General features: G+C 43.2%; 1 protein-coding gene across 4 annotated transcripts in view; it reads left to right on the plus strand.

The window, feature by feature from the left end:
- The window catches only part of ZFYVE27 (zinc finger FYVE-type containing 27), an 89,773-nt gene that overhangs the window by 56,421 nt on the left and 9,201 nt on the right, over positions 1 to 24,151 (plus strand). For all 4 annotated transcript variants that reach the window (XM_073684984.1, XM_073684983.1, XM_073684985.1 and 1 more), the window contains one exon: positions 21,220 to 21,266. In XM_073684984.1, coding sequence (XP_073541085.1) covers positions 21,220 to 21,266 — 47 coding nt within the window. The remainder of the gene's footprint in view (positions 1 to 21,219; positions 21,267 to 24,151) is intronic.

The raw sequence follows: 24,151 nt of genomic DNA on the forward strand, positions 1-24,151 counted from the left end.
CATTTATATTGGGGCACAATTGCTTGGGCTAGTTGTACTAGTTTTACCATATGGGCAGAGGGCACAGACACCGCATGCGGCCGGCCCTGGTCTGAATGCCCCTTTCATTCTGTGTTCTGTAAGTTTTCATCTAAGACTCAGGCGGCCATAGAAAAAAAAAACACAGATAAAACAAAGAGAAACACTCAGACTTAAACTAAACCTGACTTCAGAGCGGCGTTTGTGTGCAGCAGTTTGCGGTGGGCACATTTTTTGCCCACTTGTGTAAGTTGTGTGGATTCCGCACATTTCATCATACAGGGTGGTAACTCTGTGTTTATTTCAATAACTTCCAATAATCTCTGCAGCAACATTCCGTTTTCCTGTGAGCGGCTTAAAATGTTATTGAATTGATACATTTTCCCAAGATCGGTTATTTTCTTTACGTTTTACTGTGAAAACAAGAGCGAAATCTATCGCCCTCCTGCCTCCGTTCTGCACAAACTTTGCCAGGCTGAAGCGTTGGATATTAGCATATCCATAGATCCTGATTATTTTCCATGTGCAGAGACCTACCGCAGAGAGGAAATGTAACATAGCACACTAGATGATGGATATTATCATGATATCCAAACCTTATGCGGACCGTATAGGAGTCCATGAGTGGTAAAAACCACGTGGTCCTCTTCTCTCCCATAGAGCGAACATTGTAGCCTCACTGGGGTATACACATCCACATTTCAATCCCAAATGGGTGAACAACACGAAGAGCCTTGTAAAAAGTCCAAGATTCGTGCGCAATCAGGACTATTGGCAAAAAGCCAGACTTGCTGTCTACATATATTACCTATCTAGTTGGCATCCGGAGATCCATCATCTATTATACTGCAGAGCTGCACTCACTATTCTGCTGGTGCAGTCACTGTGTACATACATTACATTACTGATCCTGAGTTACATCCTGTATTATACTCCAGAGCTGCACTCACTCTTCTGCTGGTGCAGTCACTGTGTACATGTACAGGTGCGTCTCACTAAATTAGAATATCGTCAAAAAGTTAATTTACTTCAGTTCTTCAATACAAAAAGTGAAACTCGTATATTATATAGAGTCATTACACACAGAGTGATCTATTTCATGTGTTTATTTCTGTTAATGTCGATGATTATGGCTTACAGCCAATGAAAACACAAAAGTCATTATCTCAGTAAATTAGAATACTTTATAACAACAGCTTGAAAAATGGTTTTAAAATCTGAAATGTCTGTTCAGTAAATGCCCTCAATACTTGGTCGGGCTCCTTTTGCATCAATTACTGCATCAATGCGGCAATGTGGCATGGAGGCGATCAGCCTGTGGCTCTGCTGAGGTGTTATGGAAGCCCAGGTGGCTTTGATAGCAGCCTTCAGCTCGTCTGCATTGTTGGGTCTGGGGTCTCTCATCTTCCTCCTGACAATACCCCATAGATTCTCTATAATAGATTCTCTATGGGGTTAAGGTCAGGCGAGTTTGCTGCCAATCAAGCACAGTGATACTGTTGTGTGTAAACCAGGTATTGGTTCTTTTGGCAGTGTGGACAGGGGCCAAGTCCTGCTGGAGAATGACATTTCCATCTCCAAAAAGCTTGTCGGCAGAGGGAAGCATGAAGTGCTCTAAAATGTCCTGGTAGACGGCTGCGCTGACTTTGGTCTTGATAAAACACAGTGGACCTACACCAGCAGATGACATGGCCCCCCAAACCATCACTGATTGTGGAGACTTCACACTATACCTCCAGCAGCTTGGATTGTGGCCTCTCCACTCTTCCTCCAGACTCTGGGACCTTGTGGAGTATGTCAATGACTGCCTTCTGGACATCTGTCAAGTCAGCAGTCTTCTTCATGATTGTGGAACCTACTGAAACAGACTAAGGGACCTTTTTAAACGCTTAGGAAGCATTTGCAGGTGTATTTTGTTAATTATTTTAATTTGCTGAGATAATGACTTTTGTGTTTTCATTGGCTGTAAGCCATAATCATCAACATTAACAGAAATAAACACTTGAAATAGATCACTCTGTGTGTAATGACTCTATATAATATATGAGTTTCACGGTTTGGATTGAAGAACTGAAATAAATTAACTTTTTGATGATATTCTAATTTTGTGAGATGCACCTGTATTACTGATCCTGTACTGATCCGGAGTTACATCCTGTATTATACTCCAGAGCTGCACTCACTATTCTGCTGGTGCAGTCACTGTGTACATACATTACATTGCTGATCCTGTACTGATCCTCAGTTACATCCTGTATTATCTTCCAGAGCTGCACTCACTATTCTGCTGGTGCAGTCACTGTGTACATACATTACATTACTGATCCTGTACTGATCCTGAGTTACATCCTGTATTATACTCCAGAGCTGCACTCACTATTCTGCTGGAACAGTCACTGTGTACATACATTACATTACTGATCCTGTACTGATCCTCAGTTACATCCTGTATTATCTTCCAGAGCTGCACTCACTATTCTGCGGGTGCAGTCACTGTGTACATATATTACATTACTTAATCAAATACTGAACTTCAGCCTATAATATGCTCCTGCAGAGCTGAAATCATATATATCTTTCTTTCCTATCTCTGTCTTGTTGGAGCATACAACAGCTGCAGGCTTATTCGGGGCTTTCAATTCAGGCACCGCACGGTGTCAGAACGCTAATAATCTGCAGATTAACCCCATATCTACAGGTTAATAGTATTATCTTACATGACAGGTTCCCTTGGAGCTTGCTAATGCTGTGCTGTGAGACCTCTCGGGTCTGTTTTTGTGTTCTTTCTCCATCTTGAGATGATGGTCGGTGTGTGTCCCACATGGAACAGTCCATTCTCCTATAGATCTTGAGTGCTGATGGTTCTGCTGAAATCTGCAACATCTCTCTCTGGTCAGCAGTGGTATCAGTTGCCATTGATCCTCCTTTCTTAGCCGGCAGACCTGTTCATGGTGGAGCTTTCAGCTGTGTGTGGTCACATTAACCTAATATAAACTACGTGTCTCGCAAGTCCCCAGATCCAACTCCGTGCAGACATAGAACATGCAGGACCTGCTGAGAGTCAGTAACCAGACGAATGGTAACTGTAGCTGTAGTGATACCGGCTGCACAGCAGAGGACAAGTTTGCAGTTCTCGACCTGCTCATGTAGATGACGCATATGTGTGATTATATGACGTGCCCTTGATACTGTTTCATTATCCTAATTATGACTCTTCATTGTCAGGAATGCAAATCAGTCCATCCTAATTGCAGAAATTTAGTAGGGGGTTACTTAAAAACTTCCTAGAACTTGTTATAACGAACGTATCTGTTGATAAAACACATCACACTGTCATTCCCGGTGTGTATTGCACCATGACCAATAATCCCATGACGTGAGCTGCAATATTTAATACAACACTGCAGCAGATCTTGGTTAAAATATTCCTATCGTTTTGGGTATACAGCTCCTATGCAGATCTATGCTTCTCTAGGTTAACAGACTGCAAACAAACCTGATCCTGCAGAAATACTGTTTTCCATCTGCTATACACTACGAATAAGAACTGAATTGTTCGAAACGTGTAAGGTTCATCCCGAAGATTTTGGGCACTATTTTTTAAGAATGTTTTTAATCTTTAATTTTAACATGGCATAATAAAGGACTTTGCTTTTCATCATTACCTGTGGATGAAATGCTGGATACACCTGTTGCGATACTGCCGTAGTACTGCTGGAAACCAGTAGCCGAAGGAGCACAAGCAGAAACAGCAAGTGGTAGTAGAAGTTCTTGTAGTTAGCAAAAGGAGTTGGAAACAATCCGTAGATAGGTGACAACAGTCTAGGTAAGAATGTTCAGGAGCTTGGAGGCTGGAAACTAGGCTAACAGCTAGACACAATACTCAAGCAATGAGTGAGAGATCCATGCGGCTTTACGTAGGCCCAAACAGGAAGCAAGATGGATCCCACAGGTTCAGAATCTGCCATCTTAGTAAAGGGCAATTGCAGAACACAACAGCAGCCTCCAGTGGTAAGGTGTGGGATTGCAGCACAATTATTAAGGTGAACAATAGTATTCCCTAGTGGTCAAACTGTAGAAGGACAACTGGAATTCTGACAGCACCCAACATTTGTGTCTTCCATCTGTACCTGTACGTTATAAATGACTGCAGGAACAGACTACACGTAGGTTGTCACTGGAAATAAGTTTTCCTTCATTAGATTACTCTACAGCTTCTGGTGAACATCCGTAATAACCAGAGCAAGCTCTGAGCTGATACTGATCAAGCAGGGAATGCTGGGTTATTTTAGTTCAGTAGCCTGCAGAATTGTGAGTGCAGCTGTGAAGCACAACACATGGAGCAATTTGTAACCAATACAAGATAAATAATGCAATGTACTTATGTTATTAGACTTTAATAAATATCTGTGAGATGCGAGTCCCCACTTAGAAGACTATCTCAGGAAAAAAAAAAGTCGTCCAAACGCCATCTGCCTTGTAACATAGCTGCCAGAGAATGAGGGGAGTGCTGCTCTGGAGTTTCTGTGGGTCCCATACAAATTAATGGAGAGAACTCTGTACAAATGTGTTCTCTTAACCATTTATTTGCTAACTGGATTGAGTAAATATGCCAAAAATTAATAAAAGTGGTTGTACCAAGTTTGGAACTTATCCCGTTCCTACAAGAGAGGAGATCACTTCCCGATTTCTGGAGAGAGCTGAGTACAGCGCTCCGCTATTTCTGTCTCTCATGATGAATTAATGGAGTGAAGGTGCGCATGCTCAACCTCTGCTCCATATACGTAGGGCGCTTCAGAGCCCATTTTTGGGATTCATGATTACAGATGAGCAAACCTGAACTTCAAAGTTTGGGGTTCGTGCCGAACACGGACTTCACACTGAAGTCCATTGCAATGTTCAGAGTGCCGGGGGAAGTCCATTGCAGAGAGAGAATTTTTCACATCTGAAGTTCTTGTCCCCATTGTTTTCAATGGGATTCGGGTTCTGATTCAAGTTAGGGTACGGTTTTGGTACCCGAACCGTACTTCCATGGGTCCGTTCATCCCTAGTGGGGATCCCAGCAGTCAGCCCCTACATTATGGACAGGAGGGTCTAACTTTGACTTTTTTAACTGAGAAAAAAATCCTTTAAGAATTAGTGGTAACTGGGGAAGGCGAGTTTTCCAATTGCCTGTATGATATGCATCCATTATAACTAACCTACTGTGTCGCTCCTTCAGCCGACGACCACCTCTGATCAGCGCGGAGGAAGTCCAGACCACCAGCAGATGTAGGAGAGATCAGGTCCTTGTTTCTTGCTCCTTGCCTTTCAATAAACGTTACGCTGTTCTGTCCATTCCTTGTATTTGAGTCCAGGGGAAGTCTTGCACAGATATTGTATTTGTACCTTCCCTTTAACTTTTGCAGATATATGGAACATGGTCTGGAGACTCGGGTGGCGCATTCTCTTCTTTGCGGACTAGTTACATAATGGCAAGGGCTGCATTGGGCATTTACACATGTATCTGTCCTTCCTGTGGACACCATGTAATGGGATGGAACTATTTTCCATAAAACCATATAGGGCCCATCTCCTCTTAAAAGGGTTGTCCCAATTCAAGAAATGAAGATCTGCTAGTGGTCAACTGATTGCCTCCATGAACCGGCAGCTATGCCCCTGGCAATGACCGCTTCCTGCTCTGACCAGTAACGTGCGTATGACCAATATATTGCCTTATATATGGACCTGTCCAGGCCTCATGCCCGGCTCACAGACTTACAGTTCAGAAGTCATAGGTCACAATTGGAGTTGGCGCGAATCGATTTGCAGACCACACCCGTAATCTGTAGTCGCTCAACAGGAGCCCTGAGAACCGCCTCCTACCTTCTGGCATCCACACCTCCTTTTTTTTTTTTGACTAACCAGCCTGGCGTGATGTCACTGTCCAGGCTGGCTAATCAAAGGAAGAGCCGCGGATGCCAGGCTGTAGGATTACTGATGCACTCTATTGGTCCTGCAAATCAATTCGCACCAACTCTAGTCACAATGTACCTGTCTAAAAATGTAAAAGGAGGCTGAAAAATATTTTAAACATGCCACAACCAATTATAATGGTCTTGTCCCAAAAGTTCACATGGCAATTAATTCAGGCACCCAGACTTTGTGGTGAAGATAAAGCGAGTAAAAAGTAGTGTTCAAGAGGGTACAAATGACCTTACATTGCATAGGAATACATAATGAATAGTACATGGTCCCATCACAGGTTTTGCAGTGGGGCCAAGAAGCTTCAGACTCCAACGTGAAATCAGGTCTCTAAACCATAGTTTCAAATACCATAAGCCAACTTTCCCTGAAAGTCCGAGAGGTCTCCTTTTTTAGAGTTGGAAGGGTCCTCCAGGGTCATCTGGTCCAACCCCCTTCTCAATGCAGGATTCACTAAACCATCTCAGACAGATGTCTGTCCAGCCTCTGTTTGAAGGCCTCCATTGAAGGAGAACTCACCACCGCCTGTTGATCAACCTCACTGTCAAAAAGTTTTTTCTAATATCTAATCTGTATCTTCTCCCTTTCAGTTTCATCCCATTGCTTCTCGTGTTTCTGTGTGCAAATGAGAATAAGGATGATCCCTCTACACTGTGACATCCCTTCAGATATTTGTAGACAGCTATTAAGTCTCCTCTTCTTTTTTGCAAGCTAAACATTCCCAGAACCTTTAACCGTTCCTCGTCGGACATAGTTTGCAGTTCAGTCACCATCCTGGTAGCTCTTCTCTGAACTTGCTCCGCTTTTTCGATGTGTTTTTTAAAATGTGCCCAGAACTGGACACAGTATTCCAGATGAAGTCTGACCAAGGAGGAGTAGAGGGGGATAATTATACCCTCCCGAATGTTTTAGGAGAATTGACAGGCATGTCCTATACTCTGACCCAAAAACGAATTATGGACAATTAGAGTCTGATCCCAAAATTAAATATATAGATGCCCACACACCAAAAAAACACTGCCTCCCCCCCCCCCCCAAAAAAAAAAAAAAAAACGTTCTTAGATCTAATTAATGGCGCTATATAACGGAATAAAATAAAGTCTATTTAGTAACTGATTACTTCATTCAGACACCGCTATAGAGCTAAAAGGTTCCCTGCACTGAAAAGAACAAGTAGGAATTGCACATAGGTAGTGAAAAATCTGGGGGCTACATAGGATCCCACTATTCAGAAGGGCCTGCACACTCATAGACCTCTACCTTGGCTCATCCATATGGGGGCTGTGCTTCATACTCCAATGCATTTGTATGGGACGTGCTGCATTATTGGGCACAGCTCCATCTATGGAGAAGTCACTGGGGCTTATTTGTGAATCTTTTCAGACTTATAGACCATTTTAAAGTGCACCAAATATAAAAATTGGGTTGTATATTCCTTCCTGTTTTATGCAGAAGTCTCATTATCATAACTGACTGATAACACCTCATTATACAGTAAAAAACACAGGATCCACCATTCACAATAGATTGTCACAGCTCACCTCCTCCTGCTGTTCAATGACTGATAACGCCTCTATATACAGTAGCGAACACTGGATCCACCATTCACAATAGATTGTCACAGCTCACCTCCTCCTGCTGTTCAATGACTGATAACACCTCCATATACAGTAGATAACACAGGATCCACCATTCACAATAGGTGATGTCACAGCTCACCTCCTCCTCCTCCTGTACAATGACTGATAACACCTCTATATACAGTAGATCAGCTTCAATGTATCTGTGTGTGAAATGAACCAGGCACATTCAGTTCCTTCTTTGTTCTGATTGACTGGGTCTGTTCCATACATGGCAGGTGCCGGCTGTGTTCTACATCTGACAACCGCCTGCAATTATCACAGCTAAGTCCGATCACGGCAGTCTAAATGTAAGGATTTACAAGTCTGCAGTCACATAAGAGTGACTGCAGACTTGTACACCAAGGCCGGACCACCTCTTTAAGCCCTGCCAATGGACAATATACTGTTTTTACAATATATTTAGTTGAAATCCGAAGTTTACATCCACTATATAAAAAGACACATCTGCATGTTTTTCTCAATATCTGACATGAAATCAGAATAAACCTTTCCCGTTTTAGGTCAATTAGGATTATACCATAATGTTTAATATTTGCCAAATGCCAGAATAATGAGAGAGAGAGAATGTTTTTAAGGCATTTTTATTACTTACTGCAAAGTCAAAAGTTTCCATACATTTCATTAGTATTTGGTACCATTGCCCATAAACTGAATGACTTGGGTGAAACGTTTGGGATCTCCTTCCACATGCTTCTCACATTAGTTGGTTGGAATTTGGGCTCATTCCTCCTGACAAAACTGGTGTAACTGATCCAGGTTTGTAGGTCGTCTTGCTCGCAGCCTTTTCAGCTTTGGCCATACATTTTCAATAGGATTGAGATCAGGGCTTTGTGATGGCCACTCCAAAACATTGGCTTTGTTATCCTTAAGCAACTTTGTTACCATTTTGGCAGTATGCTTCGGATCATTGTCCATTTGGAAGACCCATTTCCGCCCAAGCTTTAACTTCCTGGCTGATGTCTTGAGATGTTGCTTCAGTATTGCCACATAATCTTCTTTTCTCATGATGCCATTTATTTTGTGAAGTGCACCAGTCCCTCCTGCAGCAAAACAACCCCACAACATATGCTGCCACCCCCGTGTTTCACAGTTGGGAGGGTGTTCTTAGGCTTCCAAGCTTCTCCCTTTTTCCTCCAAATGTAATGATGGTCATTATACCCGAAAAGTTAAATTTTAGTTTCATCAGACCACAGGACATGTCTCCAAAAATTAAGGTCTTTGTTCCTGTGTGCATTTGCGAACATTAATCTGTCTTTTTTATGTTTCTTTTGGAGTTTTGGCTTCTTACTGGCTGAGTGGCCTTTCAGCCCATGTGGATACAGTACTTGTTTCACTGTGGTTAGTGACACAATCTTACCAGCTTCTGCCATCATCTTCACAAGGTCTTTTGCTTCTGTCCTTGGGTTGTTATGCACATGTCGGACCAAAGCACGTTCATCTCTGCGACACAGAACCCGTCTCCTTCCTGAGCGGTATGATGGCTGGACATTCCCACCTTGTTTGTACTTGCGTATAATTGTTTGTACAGATGAACGAGGCACCTTCAGGTATCTTGAAATTGTACCCAAGGATGAGCCAGACTTGTGCAAGTCCACAATTCTCTTCCTGATATCTTGGCTGATTTATTTAGACTTTCCCATGATGCTACACAAAGAAGCAGTGTGTTTCAGGTGTGCATTCAAATACATCCACAGGTGTGTCTCTAATTAACTCAGATGTTGCCAAAAAACCTATCAGAAGCTTCCAAACACATGACATCATCATATGGGCAGTCCAGAATTGTTTAAAGGCATAGTAATCTTAGTGTATGTAAACTTTTGACTTTGCAGTATGTCATAAAAATGCCTTAAAACATTCTCTCTCTCTCATTATTCTGGCATTTGGCAAATACTAAAAATTATGGTAATCCTAATTGACCTAAAACGGGAAAGGTTTATTCTGATATCATGTCAGATATTGAGAAAAACATGCATAGGTGTCTTTTTATATAGTGTATGGAAACTCCTGTTTTACTGTATAATATAAAATAATGTTTAAAATCACACCACATTTCCTTTTTTATAAGTAAAAATAAAAAAAACATATTTGGTATTGGCAATGAAGTATCACATTATTTATACTGTGCAGTGAATGGTCCACCAAAAAAATGGAATAAAAAAAAAAAATGTAAAAATTTTATGCATGCTAAAATGGTATCTATAAAAACCACTGTTCAGCCGGCAAAATACAGAGATTAAAAAAAAAGAAAAAGTTATGACTTTCACAATGTGGCAGCACAAAATAAATGTATTTATTTAGTTTTGTTTTATAGTAAAACAAACAAAAAAAAAAATTGTTTAAATTTAGTATTAACATAAGAAAAGAGACCTGGAGCCTACACCGTTCATTGAACCCTGTAGCATATCCCATGGTATGGGACTAGAATCCGGAGCCGCCTTCGTTCCACGTGCGGACTGCGGGATGTAAACCTATAGTCAATAAAACAGGAATAAAAAAACAAAGCAAAAAAATACTTCTATAAATTTGGCTTTATTGTCTATAAGGAAGGTTTATGATTCTGCTAGAAGTTACATTCGCAGGCGGCAGTAAAGTTTGATCCGCCGCCGTTGCATTAAAGCCCATCCCTGTGATGGGACTGAAAACATTTTGATTAACTCCCTTGTCGGATATTCTGTGAGCGCCGCTGATCTCGTTACAGAAAGCATCTATTTCTGTTAGCATCACGCCGAGGCGATCACAGCTTTATTATGCGCGTGATAAACCTATTCTACCGTAATGGCCGCCATTGCTTTACTATCTCGAGAAGAAATCAGCGCATCTGGAGGAGGCCGGAGCGCAATGTTTAGGGCAGGAACCCCAAGGAGATGGAGAACCAAGAATTTATGGCTTCATGTAAAGCAGCTGCGCATGGAGTGCGGAGAACATGGAAATAAATCCCCCCGCTGACGTGCCCTTTGCTTTTCTCATTATACTATCAGACCTCAATATTTTTTTTTTCTCTTTTGTACTCGACAGGCGATAATTTGCATAAGACATTTCTGATAGAAAATACTTTATTTCTCCCTTTTTTCAGTGCTAGAAGCAACATCAATATGCAGTTAGCAAATTCTGTTTTCTGTTCAGTCGTTTTCCCTGTGTGTCAGTATTCACTGACCGTTCTAGTATTCTACTCGTGAGCTTTGGCAGTGTAGGGTGTATTCAATTTTAGGTTTCTTCCTAGCCAGTAGATATTTGAAACCAGGGTAGAATATTTGTAGCTAGAAGATATCTTACTATAACTATATATTATCAATGGTTCACAAATGTCTTTAATCCAAAATTCTGCAAAGATAGTTCCATGTTGGATTTGCAAAAATATTTTGGTTGTCCGGCTTCGGCATCTGCAGTGGTAGAGATGAGGTGGTGCCGGGGGACTAGTACATCTTTATGCAACAAACATTGAGTTCTGCCTACTTTTTTACACTATTTCTGCTTTGGTATGGTGGTCTGTCTGGGATTATCCACCTTGTGGCGTGCGCCCGGATTAAAGCTTCACTTGTAGCGCTGTTCATACTGCTCATTTTATTAGAAATATTACTCTGGCATAATGTACAGCACCTTAGTGGCCGAAATTATCATTGATTAGTCTGGTGCACCCTTGGTATTGCCCCATCCCGCCCCAGCTCCTTTTTCTAAAAGTTGACACAGCTGGCCGAGAATGGAGTAAACACGCCAAAAATCACAAGAGGTACAAGTTGCTACTTTTTAAGGTGTTTTACGCCAACTAGAATTAGTTAAAAGTGCGAAAACTATTTGATGAATCAGGCCCTATATCGTTCCTGCATCCTCTATTGTGCTTACTTGCTTGCTTTCTTTTTTTCTTTCTTTCATTGTTTCTTTGTTTCTCTCTTTCTTTTTTTCTGTTTCCTTTTCTCTTTTGTCCTTTTTAGCTCTTAATTTTTATTCATTATCTTTTTATTCTCTTTTTATGTTTGCTTTCTTCCTTCTTCCTTTTTGTTTCTTTTCTTTTTTTCTCTACCTTCTTGTCTTTTTTATTTTTCATTCACTTTATCTTCCTTTTGCTTATACTTTCTCTTATTGTTTTATCAGCTTCCTCTTTTTTCATTTATTCATTCATTCATTCATTATGTATCATTATATATTTGTTTTCTTTATCTTTCTCTTTCTTTTTCTATCTTTCTTTTTCACTCACTATCTTCCTTTGTTTATACTTTCTCTCTTCTTGTCTTACCAGCTCCCCCTTGTTTCATTTTTATTATTCATTCATTATATATCATTATATATTTGTTTTCTTTTCTTTTTATTATATCTTTCTTCGTATTTTTTTTGTTACCTTTTCTCTGTTTTGTCCTTTTAGCTCTTTTGTCCTTTTAGCTCTTATTTTTATTCATTATCTTTTTATTCTCTTTTGTTTCCTTTCTTCCTTCTTCCTTTTCTTTCTTTCTCTTTATTTCTTGTCTCTTTTTTTATTTTTCATTCATTATATTTGTATATTCTTTTTATGTGTTTGATCACCTTCCATCTTTCCTTCTCCCCTCTTTTATCTTTTCCTTCTTTACTTTCTTCTCTCGGTTCTATAACTCTTGTACCTCGATCTGTCTTGACATATACATTTGTGATACAAGCCTCTGTCTCCACCCTTCGTGTAACTTCCCGCCACCTTTTTTTTTGCTGTTTAGCTATGTACTGGCGCTGTATTTCTAGCAGGGCTATAAGGTGACAAACTCTGAGCCTCGGATAAACAGACTGAACAGAATTATGTGATCCAAATGTGCTCCTGTCGTAAAACGAATACCCCAAGAGGCTGCTGCGCTGAACCTTGCCCCCGGGCTGCAGAGTGATCTCTGATGACCCTCCGACTACTATGTAGAACATGGTGGTGACAGCACTTTACTGCGTTTTATTAATGACCCAGGGAATTGTGACTTCTGCAGCAGTAGTGGCATGTATTATAAATGTCTGCCGAGATGAAGGAAGAAAAGGCTTTGAAGCCTCCAGATAAAATGTGCATATTACAAGCCCTATAACTCCAGCTGAATGCTTTATGTCTGTGGACAAGGGAGATTACAATTCTTTAATAACCCTGTGAATATAATGGAAAGTAGCCAGAGTTGGAACAGGATATAAAACTAAAAGTTTTTACTTTTGAGTATATATGTATATTATGCACAATGACTTTCTGTGTGGTCCTCAATATGGGGGCAGTCAGGCTGCACGATGTCTAACATTAAAACGTGCCTTATTGCCCATGGCAGCGGCGTTGAAAAAATGATTGATGATTAGTTATTTCTGATACCTAATCTCAGCTGTGTCCATCATGAGCGTCTGTGGAACCATGTGCTTGTTGTTGGGGATTGTACCAGGTATGATACCATGGCATACCTAATACCGGTCCCATTATTCCAGGGATTGCCCCATGAAGTGGACCTCATAGGGGCAAGTGATTTGTGAGTGTTTAGATTTTTAGCTGAGGGTTAATATGTCCTAAAGTATACCTGTCTGTTCACACACAACCTATAAAAAAAACATGATGCACTTGTGGCAGTCTTCCCCCACAAGATGGTAAAACTGATTTTTGTGCTCATACCAGTCTGAAATGTCTAGGAACTGTCCCAATTCTCATTCGCTCTAACTTGTCATCCACTTTTTTTTTTTTTTTTTTAAAGTATGTGGTTCCTCTCCATCCTCATGTGGCCAGCACTATAGATGCTGGAACTTACACTCTTTTGACAGCATTGTTCGTGCCTTTCGTGCACTGGATTAAAAGTCCACTTCTCCGTTATGCTTATAAACCGTTTAAGAGACCAGGAAGAGAGACAAACACCCGTCCCCACAGCCTGTAGAGAGAGAAAAACTTGCCCCTACTTACCGTAAAAACAAAGACCTGCCCCCACTTTGTATATATGGACAGAGACCTGTCCACCCTTCCTGTGGAGACAGACAGTCCGCCACCTCTTGCAGAAGCAATGACCGGCCCCCCCGCTTCTTGCAGAAGCAATGACCGGCCCCCCCGCTTCTTGCAGAAGCAATGACCGGCCCCCCCGCTTCTTGCAGAAGCAATGACCGGCCCCCCCGCTTCTTGCAGAAGCAATGACCGGCCCCCCCGCTTCTTGCAGAAGCAATGACCGGCCCCCCCGCTTCTTGCAGAAGCAATGACCGGCCCCCCCGCTTCTTGCAGAAGCAATGACCGGCCCCCCCGCTTCTTGCAGAAGCAATGACCGGCCCCCCCGCTTCTTGCAGAAGCAATGACCGGCCCCCCCGCTTCTTGCAGAAGCAATGACCGGCCCCCCCGCTTCTTGCAGAAGCAATGACCGGCCCCCCCGCTTCTTGCAGAAGCAATGACCGGCCCCCCCGCTTCTTGCAGAAGCAATGACCGGCCCCCCCGCTTCTTGCAGAAGCAATGACCGGCCCCCCCGCTTCTTGCAGAAGCAATGACCGGCCCCCCCGCTTCTTGCAGAAGCAATGACCGGCCCCCCCGCTTCTTGCAGAAGCAATGACCGGCCCCCCCGCTTCTTGCAGAAGCAATGACCGGCCCCCCCGCTTCTTGCAGAAGCAATGACCGGCCCCCTCGCTTCTTGCAGAAGCAATGACCGGCCCCCCCCCGCTTCTTGCAGAAGCAATGACCGGCCCCCTCGCTTCTTGTAGAAGCAATGACCGGCCTCCCCGCTTCTTGTAGAAGCAATGACCGGCCCCCCCGCTTCTTGCAGAAGCAATGACCGGCCTCCCCGCTTCTTGTAGAAGCAATGACCGGCCCCCTCGCTTCTTGTAGAAGCAATGACCGGCCCCCTCGCTTCTTGTAGAAGCAATGACCGCCCCCCCCCCGCTTCTTGCAGAAGCAATGACCGCCCCCCCCCGCTTCTTGTAGAAGCAATGACCGCCCCCCCCCCGCTTCTTGTAGAAGCAATGACCGCCCCCCCCCCGCTTCTTGTAGAAGCAATGACCGCCCCCCCCCCGCTTCTTGTAGAAGCAATGACCGGCCCCCTCGCTTCTTGTAGAAGCAATGACCGGCCCCCTCGCTTCTTGTAGAAGCAATGACCGGCCCCCTCGCTTCTTGTAGAAGCAGTGACCGGCCCCCTCGCTTCTTGTAGAAGCAGTGACCGGCCCCCTCGCTTCTTGTAGAAGCAGTGACCGGCCCCCTCGCTTCTTGTAGAAGCAGTGACCGGCCCCCTCGCTTCTTGTAGAAGCAGTGACCGGCCCCCTCGCTTCTTGTAGAAGCAGTGACCGGCCCCCTCGCTTCTTGTAGAAGCAGTGACCGGCCCCCTCGCTTCTTGTAGAAGCAATGACCGGCCCCCTCGCTTCTTGTAGAAGCAATGACCGGCCCCCTCGCTTCTTGTAGAAGCAATGACCGGCCTCCCCGCTTCTTGCAGAAGCAATGACCGGCCCCCTCGCTTCTTGCAGAAGCAATGACCGGCCCCCTCGCTTCTTGCAGAAGCAATGACCGGCCTCCCCGCTTCTTGCAGAAGCAATGACCGGCCTCCCCGCTTCTTGCAGAAGCAATGACCGGCCCCCCCGCTTCTTGTAGAAGCAATGACCGGCCCCCCCGCTTCTTGTAGAAGCAATGACCGGCCCCCCCGCTTCTTGCAGAAGCAATGACCGGCCTCCCCGCTTCTTGCAGAAGCAATGACCGGCCCCCCCGCTTCTTGCAGAAGCAATGACCGGCCTCCCCGCTTCTTGTAGAAGCAATGACCGGCCCCCTCGCTTCTTGCAGAAGCAATGACCGGCCTCCCCGCTTCTTGCAGAAGCAATGACCGCCCCCCCCGCTTCTTGCAGAAGCAATGACCGGCCTCCCCGCTTCTTGTAGAAGCAATGACCGGCCCCCTCGCTTCTTGCAGAAGCAATGACCGGCCTCCCCGCTTCTTGTAGAAGCAATGACCGGCCCCCTCGCTTCTTGTAGAATCAATGACCGCCCCCCCCGCTTCTTGCAGAAGCAATGACCGCCCCCCCCGCTTCTTGCAGAAGCAATGACCGGCCTCCCCGGTTCTTGTAGAAGCAATGACCGGCCCCCCCGCTTTACCCAAAAGGATGGCAGAGCTGGGTGGGACTGGTGGCAAAAAATAAAAAGCATAATTTCTGAGCAACTTTGAATTGCAAAAAAAAAACAGTGACTACAGGAACAGACTTCTCAGGGATTGTTTGTAGTCTGTTACCATGGAGACAGATAGGTGTGCATAGAAGCTACATACTCAAGATAACTTCCTAAATAAAAAGAGATCTCTTATCTCACTTTTCGATATGTTGTAACAAGTTTCTGTGCTGCTGAGGCTTAGTAATGCCTCTCACTCCTTCCGTCTACCAGCAAAGGATCTCACGGCCAGAGTGTCTGTACATGTGAATGGCTGATGCTTATGTAGTCCGTGTGTATGTCGGGGCACGTGCGGCATGAAGCGCTGTCTGGGCGGATTGCTCTTCTGTACGTAGCGGGTGTAATTACTTTATAATGAATGGTTTGTGTAAATATGATGGATTCTAAAGGTGAAAATGAGCTGCACCTGGTGAAATGCTGCAGCTGAGGAAACAGGTGACCTCTGCAAATTGGCTTCATTTTTGGCTCCACAAAGCAAATAACCTCTACATCTACATATTAAAGCCGTGATGACATCTGAAGAACAGGTCACCCCAGCTGGAGGGGTTAATTAAGATGGACTGAATATTTTTGGTTGTCACGCAAAACTTAAAGGGGTTTCCCACTACAGGAAAACCTTTTCTTTAATGCTTAAGTTCCCCACATAAAATAAAAAAAAATAAATAAACATACATCTGCTCTGACTGATTACTGAAAAGCTGCAGCCAATCACTGTCTCCTGATTGACTGCAGCGGTAACATGACATAACCGTCACAGTGCTGGCATCGCAGGAATGGCACAAGTCTGGGAGGTAGGTATATGTTTTTGTAATTTTATTTTTTCATGTGGAGGACTTAAGCAATTAAGAAGGAAGTTGTCAAGTAACAGACAACCCCCTTTATATGATATGGATACCTTTTGGTGACATTTTTACTGAAATGCATGTTTTTTTGGGCTAGGAATCCTTTTTTTTTCCCAATAGAATTTCTCTAATAATTCTGGATCTTTTGGCTTCTACAGCCTCTATGTATCACTGTACATAGCAGACTGCAGAAGGTGTTAACAGTGAATCAGTCACTGAGCTTATTCTAACCCCTTTATCTCTGAACTCCAAAACCATCTTCTAACCCTATTTAGGTCCACATCAAAGTCCAGCTTTCATCTCATTCTGCAGTCTATGTACTATGATACACAAAGGCTGTAGAAACCATAAGGTTCCAAATTTTAATGAAACCCTATAGGAAAATTGAAGTTCTTTCTAACATACACAATATTTTCACCACGATTCATCAACTTTTTTTTTTTAAGTAAATTTTTCAGTCTTATCTTTCTGTTTTTGCTGACGGACTTTGAATCAAATCTATTAAAATTGTGCACAATATTGGATGAATTTGGTGCAAATTAAAAGGGTTTTTTTTTGTACCCTTTTTAAAGTAAAAAGCTTCACAATTCTTTAATCAATAAACTTTAAAATCTTAATCTTCAACTGTTTAAAAAAACATTATATTTTGTACTTTACTTAGGTACTGGAGCGCTATTGCACAAAAATTGTCACATTTCAAAAAGTCGCAAATAATATAATTAATTAGCCGGTAAGATCTGTATGATGAAAACCAAGCCCATGTTGTGGATCAAAACAGAAAAATGACGAGGACTGAAAAAAGTAGCGGAAAAATGGCAAAGAAGCCTTAATTTGATGCAAAAGTGAAAAATTACTATAATCCAAATTTGGACTCTTCAAAAAAAAAAGATGCAAAAAGAACGAAGACTTGGGCTATTTTTAAGATACTGTCAGGGAGAACACTTTTGTTGATATCTCGGGGACCCACATCTTTTTCGAGGGTGGAGATCCCCGTCTATTAGTAGTTGTGAATGTAGAATTTTCCATTCACTTCTGCAAAAATTCACATTTCTGCGACATTCCTAACTGATACAACTTCCATAAACTTTGGGTGGATGTTTCAGATTGCAAAATGACTTTGAGGGGACCTCAGTTTTCCAGTTGGTGACCCTATGGATAATGTCCTCAATCGTTACATTACCAGATGCTCTTATTCCGATATATATGGCTCTTTCCATGCCTTTCTATTAGTTGTACAGCTCTGGTGAAGCTTTTACTTACCGCACCTCAGAGATGAGATCACAGAGAAATTCCAAAAGAGAATAAAGTTTGTAACTTTTTGTTTCCAATGCAAATGTAAAAATCCATAAAACGAACACCTGCAGGTCTCGATCTAGAGATTTCATTTGCTATTTTGGCCTGATGCACACAGCGTGCGGCAGACAGTAAATCAACATAATACCGTAAGGATGAAAATTTATAGAAGTAACCATTTTTACAATGTAACGATTACCGGCGGGGGAGTAGAGGAGGGAGACGTTGGGTATGGGTGATGTCTTAGAGGCTGGAGCTGTCGGCTCCTCTCCCTACAAGAGCGGAGGTGTAATGGGAAAAAGATGTTCTTGTAGTATTTTCCATCTTATAAACGCTAATCCAAAGCTGGACTCCCGTTCTGTTGAATTATGGGATGAATGTTTGGATCGAGACTATAAGTGGGCAGGATTTATTTCTCGCTTCTAAAATGTAAGTCTGGAGCAAAATTCCAGATAAAGAACTTCTGCCATTAATAGAAGCTGCGGAGCTGTTCCTTAGTTAGGGAAAGTTGAGTAACACCAGTGGCCGTATTTGCTGTCCCAGAAACTGATATGATCACTGTCCAAAATCTGTTACTTTACAAAAGTATCTTCTGAGCTTCGTTGTCATGTCGCAGAAATGCTGTGGAGTTTCCATCCCATTTGCAACAAAATTCACACATATCTGCAGATGACCCAACCCAACAGCAAAAATGCCACAGCGATTATCATTTTCTGACTGCTCTTTTCTCTTATTCTTCGGGGTCTTCAAAACAAAACGCTGTGCAAAAAAATTATGACTATGGCTAAAGGCCAGTGACTCTCCCGAAGTTTATTTCAGGCAGATTCGATTGATTCAGCCTCAATTTCGGGCCAAAGTGAAAGTGTCCGGATTGTCCTGAAAAGTCGTTTCTTATGCTCCAATGTCTATTCAGATCTCAAAGCATAATAAAAGCAAAGGAGGGAAGAGGTTAAAAAAAAATTATACTTGCCTGTCCTTATGCTGCCACTGCCACCAGCTCCAAAGCTTCTTGGACCACCATCCCGATTTTTATTTCTTCCCATGCGGAGGCCAGTAGGCGTCACGTGGGGAAGATGACACACCTAACTGACAACAGTGACAAGCGTCTAGCGAGGGGGGATGCACTCTATCGACATTCATCACTATCCGTGACGGAAGAACCTGAAGATCAACACGTTGGAGCAGCAAGCTCTGGAGGTGGCATAAGGACAGGTGAGGGCCTAGGAAAGGTCAGTAGAATACATTTTATCATTTAATCCCTTCTCGGCGAAGTCAACAAAATGACGGCCAGGTGGTCACCACTTTTCTAGATTTGTGAGTATTTGCCAAAACGAGAAATTTTGGGGAAATGAAATTAATTAGGTTAGTTGCGGATCAATCTGCATATCTCTAATGTCATTGACTCATTACAGGGGAGTGGCTATATGGGGTACATGGGAAGCAGCAACTCAGGAACCCTGGAGCCTGTAGGGGCCAAAAAGTTCATCTGCCGAGACCAGTATTCTAAATGGCTCTTGGAAAGGGATTGGAGGAAATGTTACAAATTTTATATTGTGCCTATGAGGCAATAAATGTAAAATTCTAAGGGCCACACTTTGCCGCCAAACACATTTTGCCGCCTTGTGTCGATGAATCCATAATCTCTGCAGATTACAAGACCCATTCGGAAAGTTGCCATCTGCATAGTCCGGGCGACATTTCCCTATAAACATTGCCTGATTTTATAACATTCCTAATCTTGAATATTTAGCATCTACTTACGATATGTGCAGAACTGAGCGTTGTCAGACACCTGAAATAACAGCGGAGGAATGTGTCTGCTTAACCCAAAGTGCGTACGGACCTGTCATTGGTTTCCATCAACCTCGGCACCATGCGTGTGTATGTAATGTGAGCGCTGTGCCGGTGCGTGTTACGTTCCCATCCCCTGGTATATAACATCACCACCAGAGGTGCACTGGCCTTCATTGTAAATGACTGCTGTTCTACAGAGAGGCCTGTGCAACATCTCCGGGTCTTGGGTTGTCAGCGTCCACATAATGCATACGCTTGTCAAGCTGTCCGTAGCCATGAGGAATTCCAGGATAGATTCCACGAATGACACAGACTTCATTACACTTAACACTTGCTCTTCTCTATTCCCGAGTTAATGATGGGGCTGGAGCTGCGGAGTTGGTGCCTTTCAGCTGTCGGAGCTGGATCGTGAATTAATGGGAGTTCTGTGCGGGATAATGGTTTGGGGTCTCCTGTGATGTACGTTCCCAGCGCTACCTGCCCATTTATCAGGATGCTTTCTGATGAACGTTTCATTGTAAGAGATGTTCTGTCTTAAAGCAGAATTTATATTGTATCGGCTGTAGAACCGAGTCGTCCGGATCGAAGAACTGTATCCGCACCACGGTCCCATGAGAATAAAGCTGATTCGACATTTGTTTGGTGTGGATTATGTGTGCTTTGTCTACAGTGCATATTTAATAAAGTTAGTTTCATTCACCAAAAACGCAGCGAAAAACACTGTTGCATTTTTTTGAAAACCTAACCTACTCGTCCTCCCCTGGTCCAGCGCTTAACCCTTCACCGCTGCTACTAGTGTCTGAATTGCCCGCAGCTCTGATGTCCCATCGGCAGCTATGTAGCCAATCAGTGAGCTCAGAGCGTTCCATGCTGTCAACTTGGACAATTTCTCTGATGTGACTTAATGTTACATCAACTTTGCAGACAATTAAAGTCGCCAGGAGCAGCGGTGGAAAACCCGGGGAGGGTGAGTAAAGTGCAGTTTTGTTTTTCTTTAATTTTCTGAAATAAGCTGCAAATGGAGGACGAAGGTTTTCGGAAATTGGAAAACAAACTTAATGATATTAAGAGATTTAAAGCTTGTTGTCATAGATGGGAGTTTACTATAATGTTGCAGCCTAGACAATCTGCATCCGTAGTTTGAAACAATGTCTCGGTGCAGGTGAAATGCGTCAGCCCATTCTATTGCCTAGACTTCATACCATTGTAGCAAACTATCAGCTGTGAGAAGTCCCGCTCTTTGCATCAGAATGGAAAACTTCACTGAAGGACGTCCATACATCTGAATGGCCTCAATGACATATTATATTTCTCTGCAGCATCTCCGTCAGCTTTCAGAGAAGGTGCCCAGAGCAGGAGCAGCAAGGACTAGTGATCGCCCACAGGCGGCATTGTGAAGGGGGCGGTCTGTGATGAGACAAGCTGAAAGTTCTCGCAGATTCCCGTCTGTATAATGTGTATAGCGGTATATTGTATGAAGGACAGGCTGTTGGACACTGATTCCAGAGAGTCATTTTCAGCATTCATTATCATTTCTGTATCACTAGACTTAAGTTTTCTATATTTTTTTTCTATTTTGCAGGTACATGTAATGGATGCAACGCAACCTTTTCAGTACTGAAGAAGAGGGTATGTGTCTTTAATTACCGGAAAATATTAATGGGTTTTCTTTGTCCTTTTAACCATTAAATCCATTAAATGTTTGTTTTTTTTCTCATGTACAAGGTTACCATATTTTTCGGACTATAAGACGCACCTAGGTTTTAGAGGAGGAAAATAGAAAAAAAATTGAAGCAACAAATGTGGTCATGATGCCCTGTTATGGGGGAGGGGGCCTTCTACTGACACTGTTATAGGGGTAATGTCCCCCAATTCTGTACTAATATCCCCCATCCTGGTATATATCTGTCCCCATATATTATATGCACCCAATCCAGGTATACATGCCCCCTCATCCTGAACCTGGTATGCATGGGCCCCCTCATCCCGAACCTGGTATGCATGGGCCCCCTCATCCCGAACCTGGTATGCATGGGCCCCCTCATCCCGAACCTGGTATGCATGGGCCCCCTCATCCCCCCATCCTGGTATGCATGGGCCCCCTCATCCCCCCATCCTGGTGTGCATGGGCCCCCTCACCCCCCATCCTGGTGTGCATGGGCCCCCTCACCCCCCATCCTGGTGTGCATGGGCCCCCTCACCCCCCATCCTGGTGTGCATGGGCCCCCTCATCCGCCATTCTAGTGTGCGTGGCCCCCAACACCCTGTACACATTTGTTTGAAAAAACTTCATGAAGACCTCCATAATGAGATTTTATAGCTGTTTTTACATTTTTAGATGATTTCCTTAGGGCTCATCCAGATGTCAGTTTCTCTCTTATGAGGGCTGTCAGGGTTTTTCACCAATTGCACGTGTACCAATGATAATCTATGGGGCTGTTCACATCCGTGACTTTTTGCAGACTGAGCCGTCCAGATATGTTTGATATTGATCCAAGGGTTGGATCAAAGTTGGCAATGCAAGATGTACCGTATGTAGGAGAGGGGGTACCCCAAAGACCAAGACCCTTCCAGATGTTGGCTCATCCCAATTACTGGAGAGCATGGTACTTGTTGACCACCCTCAATACCACTGGTAGGACAAAAGGTCTTCCATACTGTTATCCTCTCCAGTTCCTTTGGACATTATAAGGGGCAAAATGAGCCATTGCCTGCTCAAGGGTCCGGTAGTAACTACATGGACTGTCTCTGTGTACACGCTTTGGTTAAAATGCTAGTGCAACACAAAAAAAAATCAATAAACATATTTTTTCTAAAAATATATACAGTACAGACCAAAAGTTTGGACACACCTTCTCATTTAAAGATTTTTCTGTATTTTCATGACTATGAAAATTGTACATTCACACTGAAGGCATCAAAACTATGAATTAACACATGTGGAATTATATACTTAACAAAAAAGTGTGAAACAACTGAAAATATGTCTTATATTCTAGGTTCTTCAAAGTAGCCACCTTTTGCTTTGATGACTGCTTTGCACACTCTTGGCATTCTCTTGATGAGCTTCAAGAGGTAGACACCGGAAATGGTTTTCACTTCATAGGTGTGCCCTGTCAGGTTTAATAAGTGGGATTTCTTGCCTTATAAATGGGGTTGGGACCATCAGTTGTGTTGTGCAGAAGTCTGGTGGATACACAGCTGATAGTCCTACTGAATAGACTGTTAGAATTTGTATTATGGCAAGAAAAAAGCAGCTAAGTAAAGAAAAATGAGTGGCCATCTTTACTTTAAGAAATAAAGGTCAGTCAGTGCGAAAAATTGGGAAAACTTTGAATGTGTCCCCAAGTTCAGTTGCAAAAACCATCAAGCGCTACAAAGAAACTGGCTCACATGAGGACCGCACCAGGAAAGGAAGACCAAGAGTCACCTCTGCTTCTGAGGATAAGTTTATCCGAGTCACCAGCCTCAGAAATCGCAGGTTAACAGCAGCTCAGATGAGAGACCAATTCAACGCCTCACAGAGTTCTAGCAGCAGACACATCTCTTCAACAACTGTTAAGAGGAGACTTTGTGCAGCAGGCCTTCATGGTAAAATAGCTGCTAGGAAACCACTGCTAAGGACAGGCAACAAGCAGAAGAGACTTGTTTGGGCTAAAGAACACAAGGAATGGACATTAGACCAGTGGAAATCTGTGCTTTGGTCTGACGAATACAAATTTGAGATCTTTAGTTGCAACCACCGTGTCTTTGTGCGACGCAGAAAAAATGAACGGATGGACTCTACATGCCTGGTTCCCACCGTGAAGCATGGAGGAGGAGGTGTGATGGTGTGGGGGTGCTTTGCTGGTGACACTGTTGGGGATTTATTAAAAATTGAAGGCATACTGAACCAGCATGGCTACCACAGCATCTTGCAGCGGCATGCTATTCCATCCGGTTTGCGTTTAGTTGGACCATCATTTATTTTTCAACAGGACAATTACCGCAAACACACCTCCAGGCTGTGTAAGGGCTATTTGACCAAGAAGGAGAGTGATAGGGTGATACGCCAGATGACCTGGCCTCCACAGTCACCAGACCTGAACCCAATCGAGATGGTTTGGGGTGAGCTGGACCGCAGAGTGAAGGCAAAAGGGCCAACAAGTGCTAAGCATCTCTGGGAACTCCTTCAAGATTGTTGGAAGACCATTTCCGGTGACTACCTCTTGAAGCTCATCAAGAGAATGCCAAGAGTGTGCAAAACAGTCATCAAAGCAAAAGGTGGCTACTTTGAAGAACCTAGAATATAAGACATATTTTCAGTTGTTTCACACTTTTCTGTTAAGTATCTAATTCCACATGTGTTAATTCATAGTTTTGATTCCTTCAGTGTGAATGTACAATTTTCATAGTCATGAAAATACAGAAAAATCATTAAATGAGAAGATGTGTCCAAACTTTTGGTCTGTACTGTATATATTGCGTTGCATCAATTCACTAATCTTGAAAACAAAGTTTGTTTTTCTATAAAT

Source organism: Phyllobates terribilis, unplaced genomic scaffold (genome assembly GCF_046119375.1).
Source record: "Phyllobates terribilis strain yellow unplaced genomic scaffold, ASM4611937v1 Scaffold_5__5_contigs__length_657084704, whole genome shotgun sequence".
Lineage (NCBI taxonomy): Eukaryota > Metazoa > Chordata > Amphibia > Anura > Dendrobatidae > Phyllobates > Phyllobates terribilis.